The sequence below is a fragment of the Etheostoma cragini genome, chromosome 9, assembly GCF_013103735.1.
Source record: "Etheostoma cragini isolate CJK2018 chromosome 9, CSU_Ecrag_1.0, whole genome shotgun sequence".
NCBI lineage: Eukaryota > Metazoa > Chordata > Actinopteri > Perciformes > Percidae > Etheostoma > Etheostoma cragini.
The window spans coordinates 18,120,056-18,141,218 of NC_048415.1; the positions used below are offsets into that span (position 1 = coordinate 18,120,056).

The 21,163-nt window shown below is 37.8% G+C and overlaps 1 protein-coding gene across 1 annotated transcript; it reads right to left on the reverse strand.

Annotated features, from left to right (window-relative positions):
- Positions 1-764: 764 nt before the first annotated feature.
- Positions 765-21,035, reverse strand: si:dkey-110c1.10 (unconventional myosin-Vb). Its single transcript, XM_034882182.1, has 35 exons — positions 20,873-21,035; positions 20,149-20,259; positions 19,841-20,009; positions 19,240-19,384; positions 18,906-19,062; positions 18,680-18,823; positions 18,481-18,562; positions 18,257-18,364; positions 17,521-17,633; positions 17,093-17,361; positions 16,877-16,958; positions 16,203-16,343; positions 15,835-15,966; positions 15,611-15,694; positions 15,403-15,519; positions 15,220-15,317; positions 15,021-15,107; positions 13,867-14,187; positions 13,314-13,470; positions 12,991-13,230; positions 12,698-12,907; positions 12,464-12,557; positions 12,220-12,368; positions 11,903-12,112; positions 11,466-11,566; positions 11,238-11,352; positions 10,829-10,934; positions 10,509-10,613; positions 9,597-9,748; positions 9,270-9,359; positions 8,949-9,081; positions 8,571-8,868; positions 1,722-1,896; positions 1,544-1,624; positions 765-1,455 (listed from the first exon to the last, which is right to left on the reverse strand). The coding sequence occupies exons 1-35, from the start codon at positions 20,897-20,899 to the stop codon at positions 1,294-1,296; spliced, it is 4,965 nt and encodes a 1,654-aa protein (XP_034738073.1). The 5' UTR covers positions 20,900-21,035; the 3' UTR covers positions 765-1,293.
- Positions 21,036-21,163: the final 128 nt, after the last annotated feature.

A 21,163-nucleotide genomic window follows, 5' to 3' on the forward strand; every position in this document is an offset into this window, starting at 1 on the left:
TTGCTGTGGGTGACTGGGCAGTTGGGGATTAAGTGTGTGTGGGTGCCCCATCTGGATATGTAGCTCTTATTGAAAGATACAGGAAGGCCGTGTACACACTGGAGATAAATAACAAGCAATTTGTACAAATTTGATCATTAAATAGGCTCAATCTAAGAGACAAAAAATACACTGCTAGTACCTGACCTTTAAACTGCCATTATAGACCGTTATACAGACTATAAAAGGAAAACTAGCCATCTAAGTAAAGGAATTCTAAACATGTTGTCACTCTCTGGTGTGTCCAAGGTCTTTTTATTCAAGGGGACATCTTCACTGTCTTTTAATAACTTTTAAATAGCAGGTACACAACTATCACAAAGCTGAAAATGCCACGAAAAAAAAAAAACTTTATTTATTGCTGTTGACAATGATACATTAGTCTCCTCCTTCAGAGGCTAAGTTTGTGTGTTGGACTGGGATGTGGAACAGGAATGCACACAGAAGCTAAGGACAAGGACAAATGTTGACAGCACAACAAAAAGCACAAAAAACAAAGAGCAGAAAGACATGCATGATCTAATAGGTCTGGCTGACCAGGTCACACACAAACACACACACACATACACAGCAACTCCGGTCCTGTACGTTAAGAAAAGGTGCATGATAGGATCAATAAAACAAAAAGAAATAACGTATTGTGCCAGCACGCATAATTATTTGATGTTATTTGCCAATATATGTCTCCTTTTATTTTGATATTTCATTTTTGTTTTCTATTTTTTAAATGTTTGTGAATATATAAATATGCATTACTGATGATGTGTAGTGGTACAAAGTACTAGCATGACATTTTTTTATACACAAGATGTTTCTAATTTTTTGCGTTTTTTTTTATTCTGGTTGTTCTTATTGGGGGTGGAGGTGACTGCGACTGCAGTCTCATTGTGTTTCTGCTTCCAATAAAATATGGGAAATAAGCTTAATCTCACTTGTGTTTATCAAATTGTATTGAGATATTGCTGCACCTACACTAGATACACCACTATTTTTGAATACATAACTGCCTTATTTTAGAAACATTTTGGCATTCATGCCATTTCAGTTTGTTAGCTGACCTTCTACAGCATACAGACTAAGCCACTGATAATCCACAGATTCAAAATGTAGTGCCACTATAAACAAATCTGAGAGGAAGTAAATTCACAACGTCATCTGGAAGTAATTTTACTTTCAAAGGAGTACATTCTATAGATAAGGAATTAAAATGTGCTAAAACAGTACATTTGCCCTGAAGAGACAAGGCATCCTTTTCTAGGCTCTGCGTAGAAAAGAGATCTTGAGGCAGTCTGGGATGACTAACTGCTCAGCATGGAGGGCCGGGGGAGGCAAGTAGGGGAATGTGACAGGAAACACTCGTCTCACATCCATGAGGAGCTGTGGAGGCTGACCGTCAGAACGGCCTTTAAGAAGCCCCTAGAAGAGCAAAGACAGATCATTCACATAGAGATGCACACCAATTTAAATTGCTAAACACATAAAACCCCTGTAGTGTAGAAAGTACCTGGACAGTACGGATAAAATTCAGTGTGACTCTTTCATCTAGGTCACTGTGGGGACTGTAGAGGGTCAGAATCTTCACTATCTGTTGAAGAACACATACCAACAGGAAGTTACAGTATGTACCTTCACCTGCACTAACATTTGCTCTCTCCATAAGCCAGATGCAGATAGAGACCCACCTGCTGGCTGGAAAGGGCAGTGCAGGTCTGAACAAGGGCCTGTGCATCCGACTCAGTCTTTTTCCCAGCCTGCAGCAGCTGAACCGCCTGGATGAGGGGCTCCAGTGTGACCACAGCGCCCCCTGTCTGCAGGCCTCGGCTCCGCAGCCACTCCTCCAGCAGACTCACATTGTAGCTAAAGGACAAGAGAACCAAAAGCTTATTCATAATCTAATATGTTTAGACATATAACTTTATCTAAAAGGGTTGGGCACAAATTCACACGCAGGGATAAAAATGTCACAAAAAGTTGTACTACAGTATAACATAAATTGTCATATAAAAAGGTTATATTATAGTGGGTCATAAAAACGTCATACAAGCTAGTATGTCATAAAAAGCATAGCTTAGTATGTCATAAATGTTTTTTTTTAAAGTAAGAAGAAATCTTAGTACGTCATCAAAAGTAATAAAGAAGACCTAGTATAGAATGTTATAAAAAGATATTGCTTTTTCCGATTTTCTATGTCATAAAACGTCATAGTATTTAGTGTGTCATATAAAAAGTCAGAGTATAAAAATCAGAGTATAAAAATGTCATAAAAATGTCACAGAAAATCATAGTGTAATAAGTCATTCAATTGACCAAAAGACCATAACATAGTGTATCATAAAATGTCATATTATTGTACATATTAATGTCAAAAGAGGTATTGAGATAGTATGTAATGAAGATATTTCAAAAAGTGAGAGAATAAAAAGTCATAGTATAGCATGTCATTTTTTATATACTATTCACAGGAATTTTGTTCCCTATTGTTTTTTATAGTAATAAAATTATTATTGTTATTATTATTAGTAGTAGTATTATGTCATAATATATATATTATTTTGTCATGATATAAATATCAAAAAGTCACAATATAGTATGTCATGAAGAAGTGTTAGTGATAGTAAGTCATTAAAATGTCAAAAAAGTCATAGTATGGTATGTCAGGAGAAGTAAAAGAAAAAGTCAAATGTCAAATGAAATGTCATAGTATTTAGAAAAAGAGTCAGAATATTGTATATCAGAAAAGGTCATAATAGGTCATAGTATAGTATATATAGTATAGTAGTATAGTATAGTATAGTATATAGTATAGTACACAATAAAAAAATAACAGTAGAATGTATTAAATAAAAAGTAATTGTATAGTATATTGAATAAATTTCAAAAAAGGTAATAGTATATGTCAAAAAAGTCATTAAGAAGTCAAATGCTGAACAAATTCATATGTCAACATATTCATAAAATGTATAGTATGTTGAGAAAATTCACATACATGTCATGGAATAGATGTCTAATATGTCAAAATTGATAGTTTTTTATGTTGAAAAATGTCATAAAATAGATATAGTATGGTATGTGAAAAATGTAATATTGTAGTATGTCCAAATAAAAAATAAAAAGTCATAGCATGTAAAAAAAAGTCATAAAAACCCATAGTGGAGTTTGTTGAAAAATCTGACAAAAACGTATAGTATGTCAAAAAAGTCATAGTAGTATGTTAAAAAAGGTGATAAAAAGTCATAGTATACTACGTCAAAAAAAGGTCATAGAATAGCATGTTGAAAAAAGTCATAATAAGTTAACATTGTATGTCACAACAATTCCTAAAATAGTCATAGTAAAGTATGTTAAAAAAAAGTCATAGTTTGTCGAAAAAGTTGAAGAAGGTCATAGTATCGTATGTGAAAAAAGGTAATAAAAATGTCATGTCATACTATGTCAAACTGGGCATTAAAAAGTCATGGTTTAGTTTGTTAAAAAAAAAAAAGGTCACAGTATCATATGTTGAAAAAAAGTCATAGTATTGTATGTAAAAAAAAAACATGGTATAGTACAACAACAAAAAATCACCAAAAAGTCAAAGTTTAGTGGCCGGGTTAGCTCAGTTGCAAACCTGCGGCTCATTGCTGCATGTCATTCACCTTCTCTCTCCCCTTTCATGTCTTGATCTGTCCTGTGGAATTAAATGCCCAAAAGAAAAAATCACTAAACAAGTCATGGTATAGTATGTCAAAACAATACACTGTATAGTACATTAAAAAAGTCATGTGAAATGTGTTTTGTTTTCTGTTATTAAAATATTCAACAAAAACAATTGTTGCTGTGTAGTAAGTTGAAAACACTCAAAAGAAGTCATAGTGTTAAAAATGGTCAGGTGAAATGTGTTTAGTGTTCTGTAAAAGAAATATTCCAAAAGGAAATTTATCGGTGTGGCGTTCCTTCTTTGTTAGTATAGTATGAAATTAAAGAGGTATATATAATGGTATAGTGTGTTGAAAAAGTTGAAAAAGGTCACAGCATAGAATGTCTAAAAAAGTCATAAAAAGTCATTGTATTGTATGTTGAAAAAAGTCATAGTATAGTCAGACGAATACAGTCCTAAAGTCATAGTATAGTAGGTCAAAAGAAAAGTTATAGTATAGTATGTCAAATGTAGAAAAACGTTTAAAAAAAAGTAAAGTATAGTATGTCAAAAAAAGGTCATGGTATAGAACGTTGAAAATAGTTGCCGAAAAGTCATAAAATAGTAAGTTGAAACAAGTCATAGCATAGTATTTCAAAAAATTCATAAACAGTGTAGTATGTTGACAAAAGGTCATAGTATAGTTTGTCAAATAAAGTTATAAAAAGTCATAGTATAGTATTTCAAAAATGTCATAGTATAGTATGTCAAAAAATGTCATAGCATAGTTAGTCAAATAAAGTTGTAAAAAGTCATAGTTTAGTATGTTGAAAAAAAATCATAGTATGTTGAAAAAAGTCATAACGTCATGGTATAGTAGGTCAAAAAAAGTCATAATAGTAGAATAGTGTGTTGAAGAATTTCATGGCATAATATGGCAAAAAGAGTTTAAAAAAATCTTAGTATAGTAAATGGAAAAAGTCATACAAAGTCTTAGTATAGTATATGGTATAGTATGTCAACAATAGTTTAAAGAAATCATAGAATAGTATGTTGAATGAAGTCATTGTATAGGAAGTCAAATAAAGTCATAAAAAGTCACAGAATGGTATTTCAGAAAAGTCATTAAAAGTCATAGAATAGTATGTTGAAGACAATCACAAAAAAGTCATAGTATAGTATGTTGAAAAATAGGTCATAGTAAAGTTAGTCAAATAAAGTCATAAACAGTCATAGTATAGTATGATGGAAAGAAATCGTAGTATAGTATGTCGAAAAAAGTCATAAATTCATAATGCAGTAGGTCGAAGAATTAAATGGCATAGTATATTGACTATAGTTTAAAAAAAAACATTGTATAGTATGTTGAAAAAAGTCATAGTTTAGTTGGTGGAAGAAAGTCATAAAAAGTCATGTCATAGTATGCCGAAAAAAGTCATTATGTCATAGGTTGAACTAAAATATCATATGAATTTTTATGATGTAGTATGTCAAAAATAGTTTTAAAAAATCTTAGTATAGTATGTCATCAAAGTTGTAAAAAGTCTTAGTACAGTATATGGTATGTATAAAAAAATCATAGTAGTACGTTGAAAAAGGTCATAGCGTAGTTAGTTGAATAAAGTCACAAAAATCCACAGTACAGTACGTCAAAACAGTCATAAAATTCATAGTATAGTATGTTGAAAAAATTCACAAAAAGGTAAAAATATAGTATGTCGAAAAAATTCACAAAAAAGTCATAGCATAGTACGTTGAAAACACTCATGGAAAATTCATAGAATAGTAAGTAAAAAAAAGGTTTAAAAAATCACAGCATAGTATGTCGAAAAAAGTCATAAAGTCATAGTATAGTAGGTCAAAAAAAGTCATAGTTTAGTATATCAAAAAAGTCCAAGTATAGTGTGTCAATCAAAGTCATATATAGTCAAACAAAGTAATAAAAGGTCATAAAATAGTATGTTGAAAAAAGTCATAGTACAGTATGTCAATCAAAGTTGTAGTATAGTATGTCAAAAAAGTCATAGCATAGTCAAATAAAGTCATAAAAAGTCTTAGTGTAATATATCAAAAAAAGTAATAATGTCCTAGTAAAGTAAGTCAAAAGAAGTCATAGAATAGTATGTCAAAGAATTTCTTGGCATAGTATGTTGACAATAGTTTTCAAAAAAGTCCAATTATGGTTAGTTGAATAAAGTCATAAAAAGTCACGGTATAGTTAGTCGAATAAAGTCATAAAAAGTCTTAGAATAGTGTGTTGAAAAAAATCACAAAAAAGTCATAGTATAGTATGTCAAAAATAGTTGGAAAAAGTTAAAGCATAGAATGTAAAAAAGTCATTGTATAGTATGTTGAAAAAATACATGGCATAGTATGTTGAAAATTGTTTTTAAAAAATCATGGCATAGTATGTCAATAAAATCCATAGTATTGTTAGTCAAGTGTGAATTGTAATTTTCCCATATGTGATTAATAAAGAGTATAAATTATAATTATTAATATTATAAAATTATGTTGAAAAGAAGAATGGTCATACTGTAAATGTATGTTGAAGAAAGTCAAAGTACAGTTTATCGGAAAAAGTGAAAAAAATCATAGTATTGTTAGTCAAGTGTGAATTGTAATTTTCCCATATGTGATTAATAAAGAGTATAAATTATAATTATTAATATTATAAAATTATGTTGAAAAGAAGAATGGTCATACTGTAAATGTATGTTGAAGAAAGTCAAAGTACAGTTTATCGGAAAAAGTGAAAAAAGGTCACAGTATACTACGTCAAAATATGCATTAAAAAGTCATAGTGTAGTATAATGAAAAAACTCCAAAAAAGGTTCGTAATATTATATGTTGGAAAAAAGTCATAGTATAATATGTCAAGAAAAATGTCATTGTACAGTATGTTGTAAAAAGTCACAAAAAGTCATAGTGTATTATGTTGAAAAAAGGATTAAAAAGTCAAAGTACAGTATGTCAAAAAAGTCACAAAGAAGTCATAGTATAGTATGTCCAAAAAAGTAAAGAAAAAAATCACAAGTAGAAAAAAAGGTAAAGTAGTTCAGTGAGTAGTGCATTGGTTGGGAACTGGAGGGTTGGTGGTTCAAGTCCCTGATGGACCAAAATACAGAGGGGGGACTAGTAGCCGGAAGGATGGGCAGTTGCAGCCTGTTCATCTATCCATTATTGTAAGTATAGGCCCTGGGTATGTTTTTGTCTTTGAGACCTGTGTGTAATTTAAACAGCGTGTAAATTGCAGTTTTCCCATAAGGGATCAACAAAGAGTATAAATTATAATTATTTAGTGCTGTCAAACAACTAAAATATTTAGTCACAATTAATCGCATTAATGTCATAGTTGACTCGCAATTAATTGCAATTAATCACACATTTTTCATCTAGTCTAAATGTCCCTTGATTTCTTTTTGTCCCATTATTTTTTCTCATTTTATCGATCTATTATCAACATAAAAGAGTTTATTTATGACCAGGTGGCACCTTGTACAGCAGCCTCGGCCCCAGTGCGTGTGAATGGTGCCTTTACTATGTAAAAGCGCTTTGATTAGTCGTTGAGACTAGAAAAGCGCTCTATAAGATTACTATACATTTACATGTACCATTCAGATGATAGCTCAGTTGACGACAAATCCCACAGATCAGTGCATCCAAACTTTAAAATCAGTTTTCCTCTCTTATTCTGTCAGTTATAATTCCAGGGAAATCGAGGCCACCCTCCCTCCCCTTATTTACTTCAAGTTATCATAATATCCCAGCACCAAGGGTTCCTTCATCAGTTGTGTGTCATTATGTCATGAAGACACACAACTGTACATGAACTCAGAAACACACAACTCGGCAACTTCACCAACATCATCTCCGTCTTCAACACTCACCGCCTGTCTGGAGGAGATAAAGGTATGGATGAAACACTCTAACTACAACTCAATCCCTCTGTTCAACAAACTCAAACCACCTCCTTCTCCTTCAAAGATCAGCACCATGGGTGATGGGGCTTTCTGTTCTGCCGCTCCTTGGATCTGGAATGCCCTCCCCGACCTTCTGAGGGCACCTCAAACTATTAAGACTTTAAAAAAAGGACTAAAAACATTTCTGTTTAGGAGAACTTGTGACTTTTAACTACTATTTCTGTTTCTATTTTATATTGATGTTTTTACCATGCTTTTATTATCTTAACTGTGGCACTTTGAGATTTGCTCCAACTGTAAGTGCTTAACAAATAAAACCTATTATTGTTATTATTATTATCAAAAATGTCAAAAAGGTCATAGTGAGTTATGTCATAAAAAGTTTAATAAATAAGTTAAAGAAAATGTATAGTTCAGTATGTCATAAAGATTTTAAAAGAATCTTAGTACTGAATGTCATAAACAGATCATAAAAAGTTGAAAAGTCACATCAAAGTATGTCATAAAAAGTCATATTAAATTATGTCATAAATGTCATAATATAGCTTGTCATAAATAAGTTTAAAAAAATCATAGTAAAGTATGTTACAAAATGTAATAAAAAGTCATACTATGGTGTTGCATAAAATGTCATGTGACAACTTGGCAGTTGAACACATCAGTGAGATTTTATTGTCTACCTTTGTTTCCTGTCTGAACTTTATTATCAACTCCCCAAAGGTGAAAATGCAGAAGAAAAAAAAATTATAATAATAAAAAGTGATATTGTAGAATTTCTGGATATTCAATTGAAAACCAATTCACAGATAACAATAAATATATAAAACTCGAGGGGCATTCTAAGAATGCAAACCTCTGACAAGGCATGGCTTATTTTACAATAATAATGCAGTGTACATTTTACAAAAACATAACCTCCTTGGTAGAGGTAATAAACGTAAAGTTGCATACATTAATATGAAATGAAAAATGTTGCATATGAAAATTTCTACCGTATTTGCATCCCACGACTCCAGCAGCACATGTCTTTCCTCAGCAGCAGGCTGTTGAGAGCGGAGGCAGAGATGAGGTAGGTGAGCTGGTGGAAGGCCTGCTCCATCTGTGACGGGGGCAGAGCCTGATGGGACAAAGCGGTGTGAAGGGCTCCTAGCTCCCTCAGCACTGCCGCCATTGTGGGAGCATCACCTCCCACAGTCCTGGGGTCAGAACCTGCTCGCTTTCTGGACGTTCCCAATTTAACTGCCGATCCAGACAGACCTGGGATGGTCTCGCTCTCCAACAGAGCAGGGACTGAGGGAGAGAGGGAGCAGGAGGTAACATAGGATGGGGGAGCATTAATAGAATCAGTGTTGTTTTCATTATAGCGGTACCTATGATGTTCTGTAGGCGTTTTTCAGTGATGGAGAGGAGCTGCTGATAGGCCTGGATGCAGAGGTCACTCAGGGTGCGGATCAAGTCACTCAGATCAGCCGTCAATGGGACCAGTTCGTCTGAGTCGAGTGTCTGAAAAGTAATTATCCATGCATTCATTCAGGTAGTAAAATGTATTATTATCAAAGAATCCCCAACTACTACAAAGATAACGTTCTATTAATTATATTCATCAGATACTGGACTGTGTGCAAGATAACAGAGATGCTCTCAGTTAATAAGATGTAAGTAATAATAAATACTGTACATGTTCATCCTACCTGTTTTGGGGAGTGCTGGGTCAACAGGTCATGCAGCAGTAAGGCATTTTTAAGCCACAGAGCTGTCATATCTACATCGTTACTATGTTTCTGCAGGAAGAGATAGGATGATCAAAGGTTATATTGTGCTCTCGTGTGTATCTGAGAGGTATGTGGGTTTTGCTGTGGCCAGATTGTTGGACTAAACAATGCGTAAACAATCATCTGAAAGGGTTTCAAAGTCAGTTGTCAATGCTTCCCTCTTAGTGACAAGCTACCCGACATGATGTGATCTGCCCTTACACATTAAACCTCAAGCATATGGTGCGGCAAGCAGACTCAGGTTACCTTCAGAGCTGCCTTTATAGCAGTGACAGCAGCGCTACAGAGCGAGCGGGCGTGCGTTTGGTCTCCGCTGCAGTCGGCCTGACGGACACACAGGAAGAGCACGCTGGCAGGTAGGCCAGGAGGCAGAGACAGGGCGCTGTCCACACGGATGTCTGGGCCACAGACAGAGAGCAGCAACGGCAGAGTGAACATGGCCAGGTCATATTTGTCAGCCATAGAAGAGTTAGTGGAAGTTAAAGTTGTGTCACATCATCCTCAGAGGCAACGCTACAAAATTGTGGTCTCAACATCCCATAGATGGGTTTCCAAAGCACTTAAAGAGACCTCTTAAAACTGTTGTAGGAGACAATCATGTCATTCCGGAGTACAATATACTCATATTTCAGTGGTCGGTGGATGTTTCCAATAAGCAAATGAAAATGTCAAAATAACTTATAGGAATTACTATGATAGATAGATAGATAGATAGATAGATAGATAGATAGATAGATAGATAGATAGATAGATAGATAGATAGATAGATAGATAGATAGATAGACAGATAATTGAGGAGTGTAGTGGCATTATTTCACTATTTTGTGAGATTTAATAGACTGAATGATTAATGGATAATCAAAAAAATAGTCAGCAGGTTAAATGATGAGGGAACTAAATGTTAGTTGAGGGGCAAGAGAAGTTTCCTTTTAAATATAATGTATGTCGCGTTTACACCATGTGTGAAACGGGTTGTATTCTAGGTCGATGTCAACATTAAAAAAATGCATGCGAGTTTAGAGAACAAAATATTTTGTGGAATTTCCACATAAAAGCTCAACTACTGAACTTACATACTTATGAAGAATCATCAACTGTAGCCTGATGCAAATCTATGTACCAAAACCTGATAGTGTTTGCCAATGTTTACTGTCTCACCTGTGATAAGGTTCTTGATGAGCTTGGTTTCATCTCTCTTCCTACATTCCAGCAAACCAGTGACTGTTGCTGGCTTCGGTTGGGAGGGTGTCTCTTGGGTGAAAGCTGTTGGGAGAACTTGTTGATGATATTTCTGTAAAAAGGGTTTACTTATCTGCTCTCAAGTACATTTCAACATCATATTTAACAACATACAGTAAGTTCATGTTTCAAATATGTGATGTTAGGTGAAAACTTCATATTTCACAAATTGCATTTTTACAGTGATGAACACTCTATAAACCATAGGCTCTGATTTTAAGCTTGTGATGAAATCTTACCTTGTGTCAGGAGTCGTCTGAGTGAGACTGTGTTTTTAAGCTCCTTCAGCTCTCTTCTCAATCTGACACACTCTTGCTCTCTGGCCTCGAGTAGTTCCTGCAGTTCCTTTACACACAAACACACTCCCAGGATTTGTGGCTTATAACCGATGCTTGGAAACCAAACTGACTTCCAGTGGAAACGGTAGAAAAAGCTTTAACTTTTTAACAAGATTACAAGGAGCCAGAATCTAATGGCTCTTAGTTTATAGACTGCACAGTGATTCTGAGAGACAGAAATGGTGCTTAGGATAAAAAGTTGGAAGGGACTTTTGGGAAGATGGGAGCATAATAAATTCAGGTGAAGAATTTACACTTTAGAATTTGTACACAGTCTGCACCACAGATGACTGCATTCATAAGTTGCTACCTGTCGCTGTCCATCAGAGGAAGAACCAGAGATCGCTTGACTAAGCTGGCACCTCAGAGCCTCCAGCTCCTCCTCTCTCTGACTGCGCTGACTACGCAGCTGGCTCTCCAGAAACCTGACACAGACAAGAGGAGAGATGAAACAAGATCACAGAGTTCATCAAAACAAATATAAATCACAACATAAAATCGGAGGGGAAGCGACTTGATAAACAAGTGACAGACTAACTTGTTGGCTACTCGTACAGCATCGTAAGCGTGAGCCAGGTCCTCTCCTTTCATCTTCACTGCCGGGTCTTTCGCCACATCCATCCTCTCCATCAACTTATCCTGTCAACACACACATGAACACAGTGTGACATTTTTATTGCCTGATCGGATGTTCCAAATGTTGCAAGTTGGAAAAGCGCCCGCTCTGAGCGTCAATAGTCATAACTATTGCTCGCTCTGTAGGAAACTACTAGAATTGTTGAGTCCTTGTAAATTCTGAAGTGTGGTCTAGACCTACTCTAGCTGTAAAGTGTCTTGAGATAACGCCTGTTATGAATTGATACTATAAATAAAATTGAATTGAACTCAATGCTCATGACACGTTTTTGCCACCAAACTTGAGGGAAGTTTTTTTATATTCTTCTATGAGTGTATTCAACTCCTACACTCTCTCACCATTGGCGTTTCCAAGCTCCACACTGAGGCTCTCCTCTCCAACGAGGGAGGAGTCACACTGACCCTGCGGACCTCCTCCGGGGAAGAGAAGGCAGATGGGAAGGGGAAAAGTGGGTTAAAAGACTGGGGTGACAACGCAGTGGGGGAGGGAGAGAGAGGCTCCAAGCTCAGACTCTGGGTGGAGTCTGTCCTTCTGTGGCCTTTGGTACTCTTTTGAGGGAGAAAAAAAAATACCATCAGCATCCAAGATGGAGTTTTAGACCAAAACAGTATTTTTCTAAAAGTATTTAAGTATGTGTATTGGTGTAGTTATGAACCTCAGTAAGCAGACTCATCTCTCTGAGGTTGTCGTATCTCTGCTCCAGTCTGGTGAAGTCTCTCAGGAGACCCTGATACTTTCTCCTCTCCTCATCCAGCGCCGCCCTCAGAGATGCACCCGCCTGAGACACAGCCTGACGCACACACTCTGCACACACACAAAGAAAAAGGGAGAAAGAAAGACCAAGGGTTTACCTTTGAAGCTATGCAGACATTTGATGCTGGAAAGTCAAAAGAACCTACCTTCTTGTGCTTTTTCTTGTTCAAACAAGCGAGCAGAGAGATCCTCTCTATCTTTGCAAAAACGGTCCTTTTCTCTTTGTAGGGCTTCTAACTCCTTGACAAAAAGAGAGAATGAGAATAAACAGCTGGTCAGGCGAAACATTTTTTTATTATGAGACATCTGGTATTCTTCATGTTTTATAATAACACAATCACCAGCACCGTGTCAAATTATTCTTGGGTCGGTATACCTACTTGTGTGAGTTGAAGGATCTCCTGGGAAGCCTTTTCTTCAGCTCTCCTTCTTTCCTCCACCTTCTTCTCGCTAATGACAATGCAGGGCTGTGGCTTCTCCTGTTTCTGTCTCTCTAGTTTCTGTACCGTGGCCCTCAGAGCCACCAGCTCAGCACTGGTGGCCTCTCGCTCTGCGTGCAGGGTCTCTCTCAAAGCTGCACTCTCCCTGGCCTGGACAAATGAAACGAACTCTTGAAACATACATTACAGAGCTAACAAGGATCCCATCACAGGATCAAACCTTCCTCACACACCTCCTGGTCTGCCCTCAACTGCAGCTGCATCAGTTTGACTTCCATGCCCTTGTTGAGCATTCTGTACTTCTCCACTGAGCGGGCCTCCGTCTTTAGTTTCATCAGCTCTCTCCTGGCAGCCCTGCGGCGCACGCAGCACTGCATGAACACCACCGCCGAATGTACTCGCCTGTACGCCTGCCTCGCCAACCACCCACGCACTCTCGCCTGAAGCAATACAGCAGCCCGCTCTACCACCAACTGGGGAGGGAGAATAGGGTTTACAACAGATCAGAAGTGCCTTGTTAAGTAGGTGATGATTGAGGCTGTAATTAAATGCTGACCAGTCTGTATCTGCGGCGTGCCATGGTGCCCCTGGTGAAGGCCTGGATGGTGGTGGTGGCCTGTCGGATCATGAGGAACAGCTGTCTGACCATCACCATGCGGTAGGTCTTCTGGATTATTAAAGCAGCCTTGGTGTAGCGCAGGGTCAGGGCCAGGCTGAAGCCAAAGTGACAAGGAAAGAAATCTAAGTGTTTTAACAAAAAAGTGTTGGGCTATGTCTGGCAATTTTGTGTTGGAGATTGATACAGTTTACATAAATAAAGAAAAACAACAGATCTGGTAATAGTTTCCACAGATTATTGTGCAGTGTAAAATACATTGTACCTCACGTGAAATAAAAATACAAATAAACCTGTCTTCATTAGCTATACTAAATGTGTGATTAATATGTTAAAAAATATATATAAAAAGAAGAAGATTATATTACATTTTTTTCATTGACAAATCAGTTTCTCTAAAAAACCTTTCAAGAAATGACATACTGAACTGAGGATATTTAGAAAACAGATAAAGATTGCATTGCAACATGTATATTTCTTCTTCTATACTCACCGTCTGGCCAGAGCGCCTCTGCAGTATCTCTGTATGGTGACGGTAGCCAAGCAGATCCTGGTGTATCTAATCCGTGCCAGCCATCCTCTGACCCGGCTCTGGATGTTCACAGCAGCAACACGCAGCCTCTCAGCTCTCAACCTCTCCAGAACAGCCACCTGACCGGCCCGGAAAAATACTTTGGTCTTTCCAAAGCAGTACTGGTCTGGGTCTGGGATGAGCTGAGGCAGGGCTTGTCTGCACGAGCCCTGGGCCTGATCCTGGTCCTGAGAAATTCGAAGCAGAAGATGGTATCTGCTGAAGAATTCCTCGTAGGTCCATCTGGAAACAAAGGTTTTCAACAGAAATCTTACAGAAAACAGCTTCTGTTTAGATTCAATTAAAAAAAATTGGTTATATAATTTGACTCTAGTGAATGGTAGGGAAAATACACATGTAACGTATTGATAAAGAGACACATATTACATTACTGGACATCATACTATTTTATGCTCTTATCAATCGGTAACACATTCAGTCGGTAACTTCATGTGGGTCCATCAAGAAACTTGGACGTATGAGACGTGAGAGTTGGTTTGTTGCAACAAATGTACATTACTCCTTCCTCAACATCCATGTTTGTTTATCGTTTATAAGTTGAGGGGCTGACTCCAAAATACTGGATACTGGAAATGTTTTTTTAAAGGTACTTTTAGGCACTTCATGCTTTTAGTTAGATAGTCACACAGTGGAAAGATGAGAGTGAAGGAAAGAAATGCAGCAAGGGCCCTGGGCCAGACCCCAACCCCGGCAAGGACTCAGTCTCAATGGTATGCGCTCCACCCGGTGAACCACCAGGGTGCCCAGTTAATGGAAAATAAGTAAGTAAACAAATAAAGACAATAACATTGTTATTGTCATGGATTATCTATCTCAAGTTTTTTTTAACTGTCTGTGAATTTCTATACAATGTAACCACAATTTGAAACAAGTGCCGCCTAAAAGGTAATCTAAGAACTAATTTTCTACAAGGTACACATAATGGTCTATTAACCACAAATGGTTGGTGTAGTCCTTTAAGATTAATACTTGACTAACTTGACTTTAATGACAGAGTTCTCATACTGTGTGAGAGCTTTACAGAGTTCACTCAATGTCTAGGAAGTACTCCGTACCTGGATGGAAAACCTGCAGCACTGATGCGAATTGTCTCCAGCACCCCACAGGCTCTCAGTTGCTGGACTGTCCTCCTGGGGTCAAACCTAACAAAGCAAGGCTATTAGGCTTCTCGGTGCACACACTAGTGTCAGGAGCAACACAAAATCAAATGCATTAACTTTTAATTTTGTAAAGATAGGCCAAACCAAGACATACATAAAAGGTTCTTTTAGGTCGTTGGGTTTAATACAGCGGACATAGTGAGGAGTGGTGCTGTTCAGAGTGTCCATTAGCATCTGTAAGGACTGACGAAACTGACATGCAGCAAAAACATAGTGTTAATAGTGTTTGCTGCACCAAAAATGAAGTTCACATAAGAACGAAGCCATAACCGCTCACCTGGAAGCCTACTGTCAGTTTATGTTCTTTGGTGGCTCTTTTACCTGAACGAACACTTCCATTAGCCACAGAGGAAACATTTCCCTGCTGATGGAACAACTCAGCCACCAGCTCAGACTGACACACACATGAACACACATAGACACAAGTTAGTGATCACATAGCCACATAGAAATGAAATGAAACTGAATACATAACAAATATCTACCTGACTTGCTTTGAGAATGTTAATGAGCTCTTCAAAGACTGTATCTCGATTCTTGCCTAAAAAGCCATTGCATTCATATTGCACCTGATGGAGAAAAAAAATGAAAACTGTTAATAATATTAACATAAACATGAGAAGAGACTTTTTCAACATATTACAACTCAAACTAGAGTCCTAACCCAGATTCACTACAGTTTAACTATGTGTTGACCTTCATCACTCACTGTGTCCGCGAAGTGCAGAACGACGAAGGCGCTGTTGGACATGCGAGGTTTCTGGAAGTGAGGGTGGGGCTTTTTGGTCAGATGTTGGTCATACAGCTTCTGCACCCAGCTCTCATCTGAACCTTTGGGCATCTGACAAAAACACACTCACAGACAATGATCACAGAGACTAGAGTTTGGAGGGAGAATATTACTAGAGTTTAAAAATTAAAAACCATCCAGTGCTTAAAATAACAGTGAACATTTTCACATTTCACTTAGTGTGAAGTGAAGATTGTACCAAATGTGTGTGAGAGATGTAACAAATAAAGAAGACGAATCAAATTAAGAATAACAAAGAAAAGATGGGGGGGGGGGGGGGGACTGACCCTGCACTCCTCGTCTAAAAGATCAAACAGGCCCAGTTGTCCCTCTATGAGATTGATGCACTGCTGATTGTCACTGAACTCGATCCTACTCCAGGTCAGCTCTTCCCGGACGTACTCTTCCTGCTCCAAGTGGAACACATGCTGCAGACAAACACAAAAACATATGTAAAACTTAACAATACAAAAAACAAAGAAAAGAAATGCAGTGACCATATAGAAAGTTCAAGGAGGCAGACAACCTGACCACCCTGAGGATAAAAACTGTGAGGAAAGCTCGGCTATAAAGAAGCGATCATCACAGAAAGGCACAGATGTCTTCCTGCATGTTGTATGAGAAAGACAGCCCTTTATTCCTTAAAATCTGAACAATTTAACATGATTTTGAAAGCTTTTCAGCCCCCAAAAAGTACATCACACCACTGTAGGGGAGAAAGAGTATTCCAAACATGCATTAACATGTGCCATAACTTGCAAAACTAAAAAAAAACAAGATGGAGTGTAAAAGAAAATGATGATAAGAAACATCTGTTGATGCAATATTTGTAGTATTATTATCCTTAAATCAAACTCAATAGGAATTTGTGATGACAGAGTTCAGTGGCAATAGAGCCGATTCCCAGAAGAGTTTAAGTTTAAGTTTAGAATAATACACTTCTGCCTGTCACATAACTTACCCTGTTGAATTGCTGTTGCAGTTTTTCATTTGCATAATTTATACAGAACTGTTCAAAACTGTTCCGGTCAAAGGTCTCGAACCTGCTCGGAGAAAATAAGACTTCAGGTCAGTCCAACTGTGTAACAACACACTAAAGGTAATGAACAACACACTTTGGAGTGTAATAAGACCACAAAAATAATTTGTATCCAGTTTTACAAGGCTCATCACTCACCCATAGATGTCTAGTACGCCTATAAAGGATTTGGTCCGTCCCCTCTGAGTGCGCAGAGCAGAGTTGAGCCTCTGGACTACCCATGCAAACATCTGCCCATAAACGTGTTTGGCCAGTGCATCTCTGGCTTCTATGGCCTGCTGACCGGACACAGGTTTGACCAGCATCTCTCCACCTACAGCCAGTTTGCGATGACACAGCCAGTGGGCCATCTGAGGTCCTTCCACTCCTAACAGCTTGGAGAAGACAGCCAGAGAGTGGTCGTCTGCCTGGGAAAAAACAAAAGACTCAGACATACCTGTAACAGTACAATACATGCACTGATAAAGGAAATATGATGGTAGTTGAGAGAAAAGACATATTTATAGAAGAACTGTGGCACTATAGGTGAGAGGAAACATAGATTACATCAGAAATACATTTCTTACATCAATATAACTCCGGTCAGAACTTCTCCCACTGGCTTGGATGTTGACGTTTCCAAGGTGCAGAACAGCTGACAGGATCCGGAAGAGCTCCATCTGTTGGTCAGGCTGCACATCTGCAATTTCAACAAATACACCAACACCTTCATAAGCAATGACATGATCCAGTCACACAAAAATCTCACCAGAGCCTGAAGAGGTGGATCCTTAAACATCATTGTGTATGCATCAGTAGTGGAATGTTACTAAGTACATTTACACAAGTACTGTACATATTTGAGGTAGTGATACTCAAGTCTTTTCTTTCATGCCACTTTCTACTTTTGCTCTACTACATTTCAGAAGGAAATATTTTATTGTTTACTCCACTATATTAATCTGACAGCTTTAGTTACTTTACAAATTAAGATTTGTGCACACAAAATCCATTTTGTTTATAATTGGTTGATTGATAGAACTGTTTTGATCGTTTCCTGCTTCTTGAATGTGAGAATTTTTCTGCATTGAGAATTTTTATCTTTCATACTTTAATTACATTTTTCTTATGACACTTACATACTTTAACATAAGTAACATTTTCAATGCATGACATTTAATTGTTTATTTAACGTGTGGCATTAGAACTGAGAACCTACATACGTCTTCCACCACTGATGTGTGTGTGTGTGTGTGTGTGTGTGTGTGTGTGTGTGTGTGTGTGTGTGTGTGTGTGTGTGTGTGTGTGTGTGTGTGTCTGTACCCAGGATGGTAAAAGCATTGCGAGTACGCTCTAGGTCTGACAGATCATCAGTACCAGGAATCTGCATCTCTCCTCCCTGGCTGGTGTAGCGGAAATGCTCAGGTGCATCTTAAGCAAAAACACAACGCACAGTCAGACTGCATGCAGAGCGGACATTATAATACAAAAAACTTGAATGGACATTTGAGAGCAAACAGAGAGGGTTGTTTGTGATTAAGTCTCACCCAGTTTAAGGCCTCTCATCTCAGGTAACTCCCTGGAGGCACACAGCTGGTAGAAGATGTGGTAGTTCCTCTCTGCTGATGCCTTACATGCACACAATTGAACAGTGTTCATGAACAGATGCATAATAAAGTCACCTCTTGACAAACGAAAGGTTATTATATGCAAAAACTGTTTAATTTCATTCATTTTAGAGCTTACTTGGAAGACAACCCTTGACTTCTCCAGCAGATACGTCTTCATGTTTGCCCCAATGATGTCCCCTTTTCTGCCAAAGCCGATCTCAATGTACTTCCCAAAACGACTACTGTTGTCATTCCGTGTGGTTTTAGCATTCCCAATCGACTGTAGACAAAATCATGTGTTGTTTGTATCTTAAAAAAAAACACAATTGACAGGAAAATTAACTAACGTGTTTAACCATCACCTCCAATATAGGGTTGGAAGCCAAAACCTTCTCCTCCACACTGGTCTGCTGTGCTGCTCCTCCAACCACAGCAAAGTATCGCATGGTGAATTTGGCCGAGACCGTTTTTCCTGAGCCAGACTCTCCACTGATGATGATAGACTGGTTTTTCTCCTCCCTACACACACAGACAGTGTCACCATCAAATCCTACACAGTGAAGTTATGCTGAGACAGTTCATCAGTGCTGTTGCAGTGCCCCATAACTAAGACAGCATAGGAAAATAGTCTTACTGTGTATGTATGTGTTCTAGTGTATACAATTTGTTGTAACCCCGTAGCCTTTGACCTCTGACCTGGTCATAGTGCGGTAGGCTTCCTCGGCCACAGAAAAGATGTGAGGTTCCATGTCGGCCATGTCCTGGCCACTGTAAGCATCGATCACCTCCTCTCCATATATGGGGAGCTGGTCATAGGGATTGATGGCCACTAACACAATACCTGGAGGGACAGGAAAAGAAAGCTTTGAAATAGCTAAATCATTTTCATCTGCCCTTAAATTTCCTAAAACTCACTCTGTCTACTTTAAGTTTAAATCAAACCAAGCATGTGTCACTTATGATTACAGTGAAAATAAACACACAACCTTTCTAAATGTGTAGGGGTTTACGGGTAAAACAAAACATTTCTCATGACAAAACTACACAAAAATGATCTATAGTAAAATGTAATCACATCAACCAGTAGCAGTGAGGAAGTTGCCTCCCTTGCTCAATCTTTGACTTGCTGTAATATAGTTGACATTATGAGCTGTAATAATGCAGACAGAAGCACCGAGGAGGTGCCTGTTGCTACTAGTACAAATCTGAAAGCCGTCTGTTACTAACGTCCCACTTTCAGACAATCGTCCCAATTTGATCTAGAAGTCTCCTCTGTTTTTGCTCGTTCACTGCTCACCACAGTACGTATAGATGCTGCTGTAGTCTAGGAATCTAACTCGCAGGTTGTGCAAGACAGCAGGTTCATGAAGGAAGCTGAGAGCTGTCAGGTCATTTTCCCCCTCCAGGATATCGGGGTTCCCCAGCGGTGGGAGATCAGAATGGGACGCCACTGGATAATGGGTCTCCTACCAATAGAGAAGGAAGTTAGGAGATCTTGTGTGAAAATATAGAGACAACACTGGGGCTTATGCTGTATTATGAGGCCCATGATACTAGAGCATTCACATCGATATTTGGATAATATAACGTTACTGCATGTCTCACCTTTCCATTAGAGAGCTGTAATAGTAGATGTTTCTCTCCAGGACTGTAGTCCTGGAGGAGCAGGGCTGACACCCAAACTGCATCTGGGTCAGGAATCCACACACATGCTCCCTAGCAAAGGAACAGATTGTTTTTAGGTGAGTGTGAAGAGTGAAATAGATGCTGCAGGTTGAAAACACTCGGTGTGGTTAGAGTGCAGAAAAGAAGAGATTTTTGCTTCATTTTGAATTTTCTCTCCCAACACTGTTCAGGTACATGTATGCTTCCTGGCCCCACCCAGACAAGTTATTTGTCATCCATCAGCATAAAAGGCTCCTAAACGGTGTTAAAAATTAACACTGGTCATCCTACTCTAAATTATCCGTATGGATTAGCCATTACCTACTTCTAACATATATATATTATGCTTATTTTTAGAATTTTTTAGAAATGAATCCCCATTCACTGACCACCAAGTTTACAGAAATAAGGATTTAAAAATGCAGATTTTAGGATTTGGTCACAAAAATATTAGACAGGAGCTACCATTTGTTCTACAAGTAATCATTCACTAAAACTAAAACATTTTATAAAAAATTGACATGACATGATGGGAAAGGCTGAAGCACATGACAGGTATGTCATGCAAACCCAATATTGCTAACCTCTTTAGCATTATCTTTTATATCTTAATCAACTCTCTTCTTATAGACCTACAAATTGTTGGCCCCCAAGACAGTCTTACCTTGCTGTATAGCTCCAGTGATGTCATCTTAACTACTTTAAAGTATGCAGATATACATAATTTGAAAAAACAATCAACAGGGTTAACATCCCTCTGAAAAGTCTGTAACTCTGCAGAACAGCCACTTTGTGTCCTGGTGACAGTATTTTGCACTTTGTCCAGGCTCGCAAAGACAAGTTAACTGTTAATCTACGATAGGATGCCGTGATTGGATGCAGGGGATTCTCTATTAAAATGTGCAGTGTGAATCATTACTGCCACACAGGGTGGCCCTTAGCAGATCTACGTTTG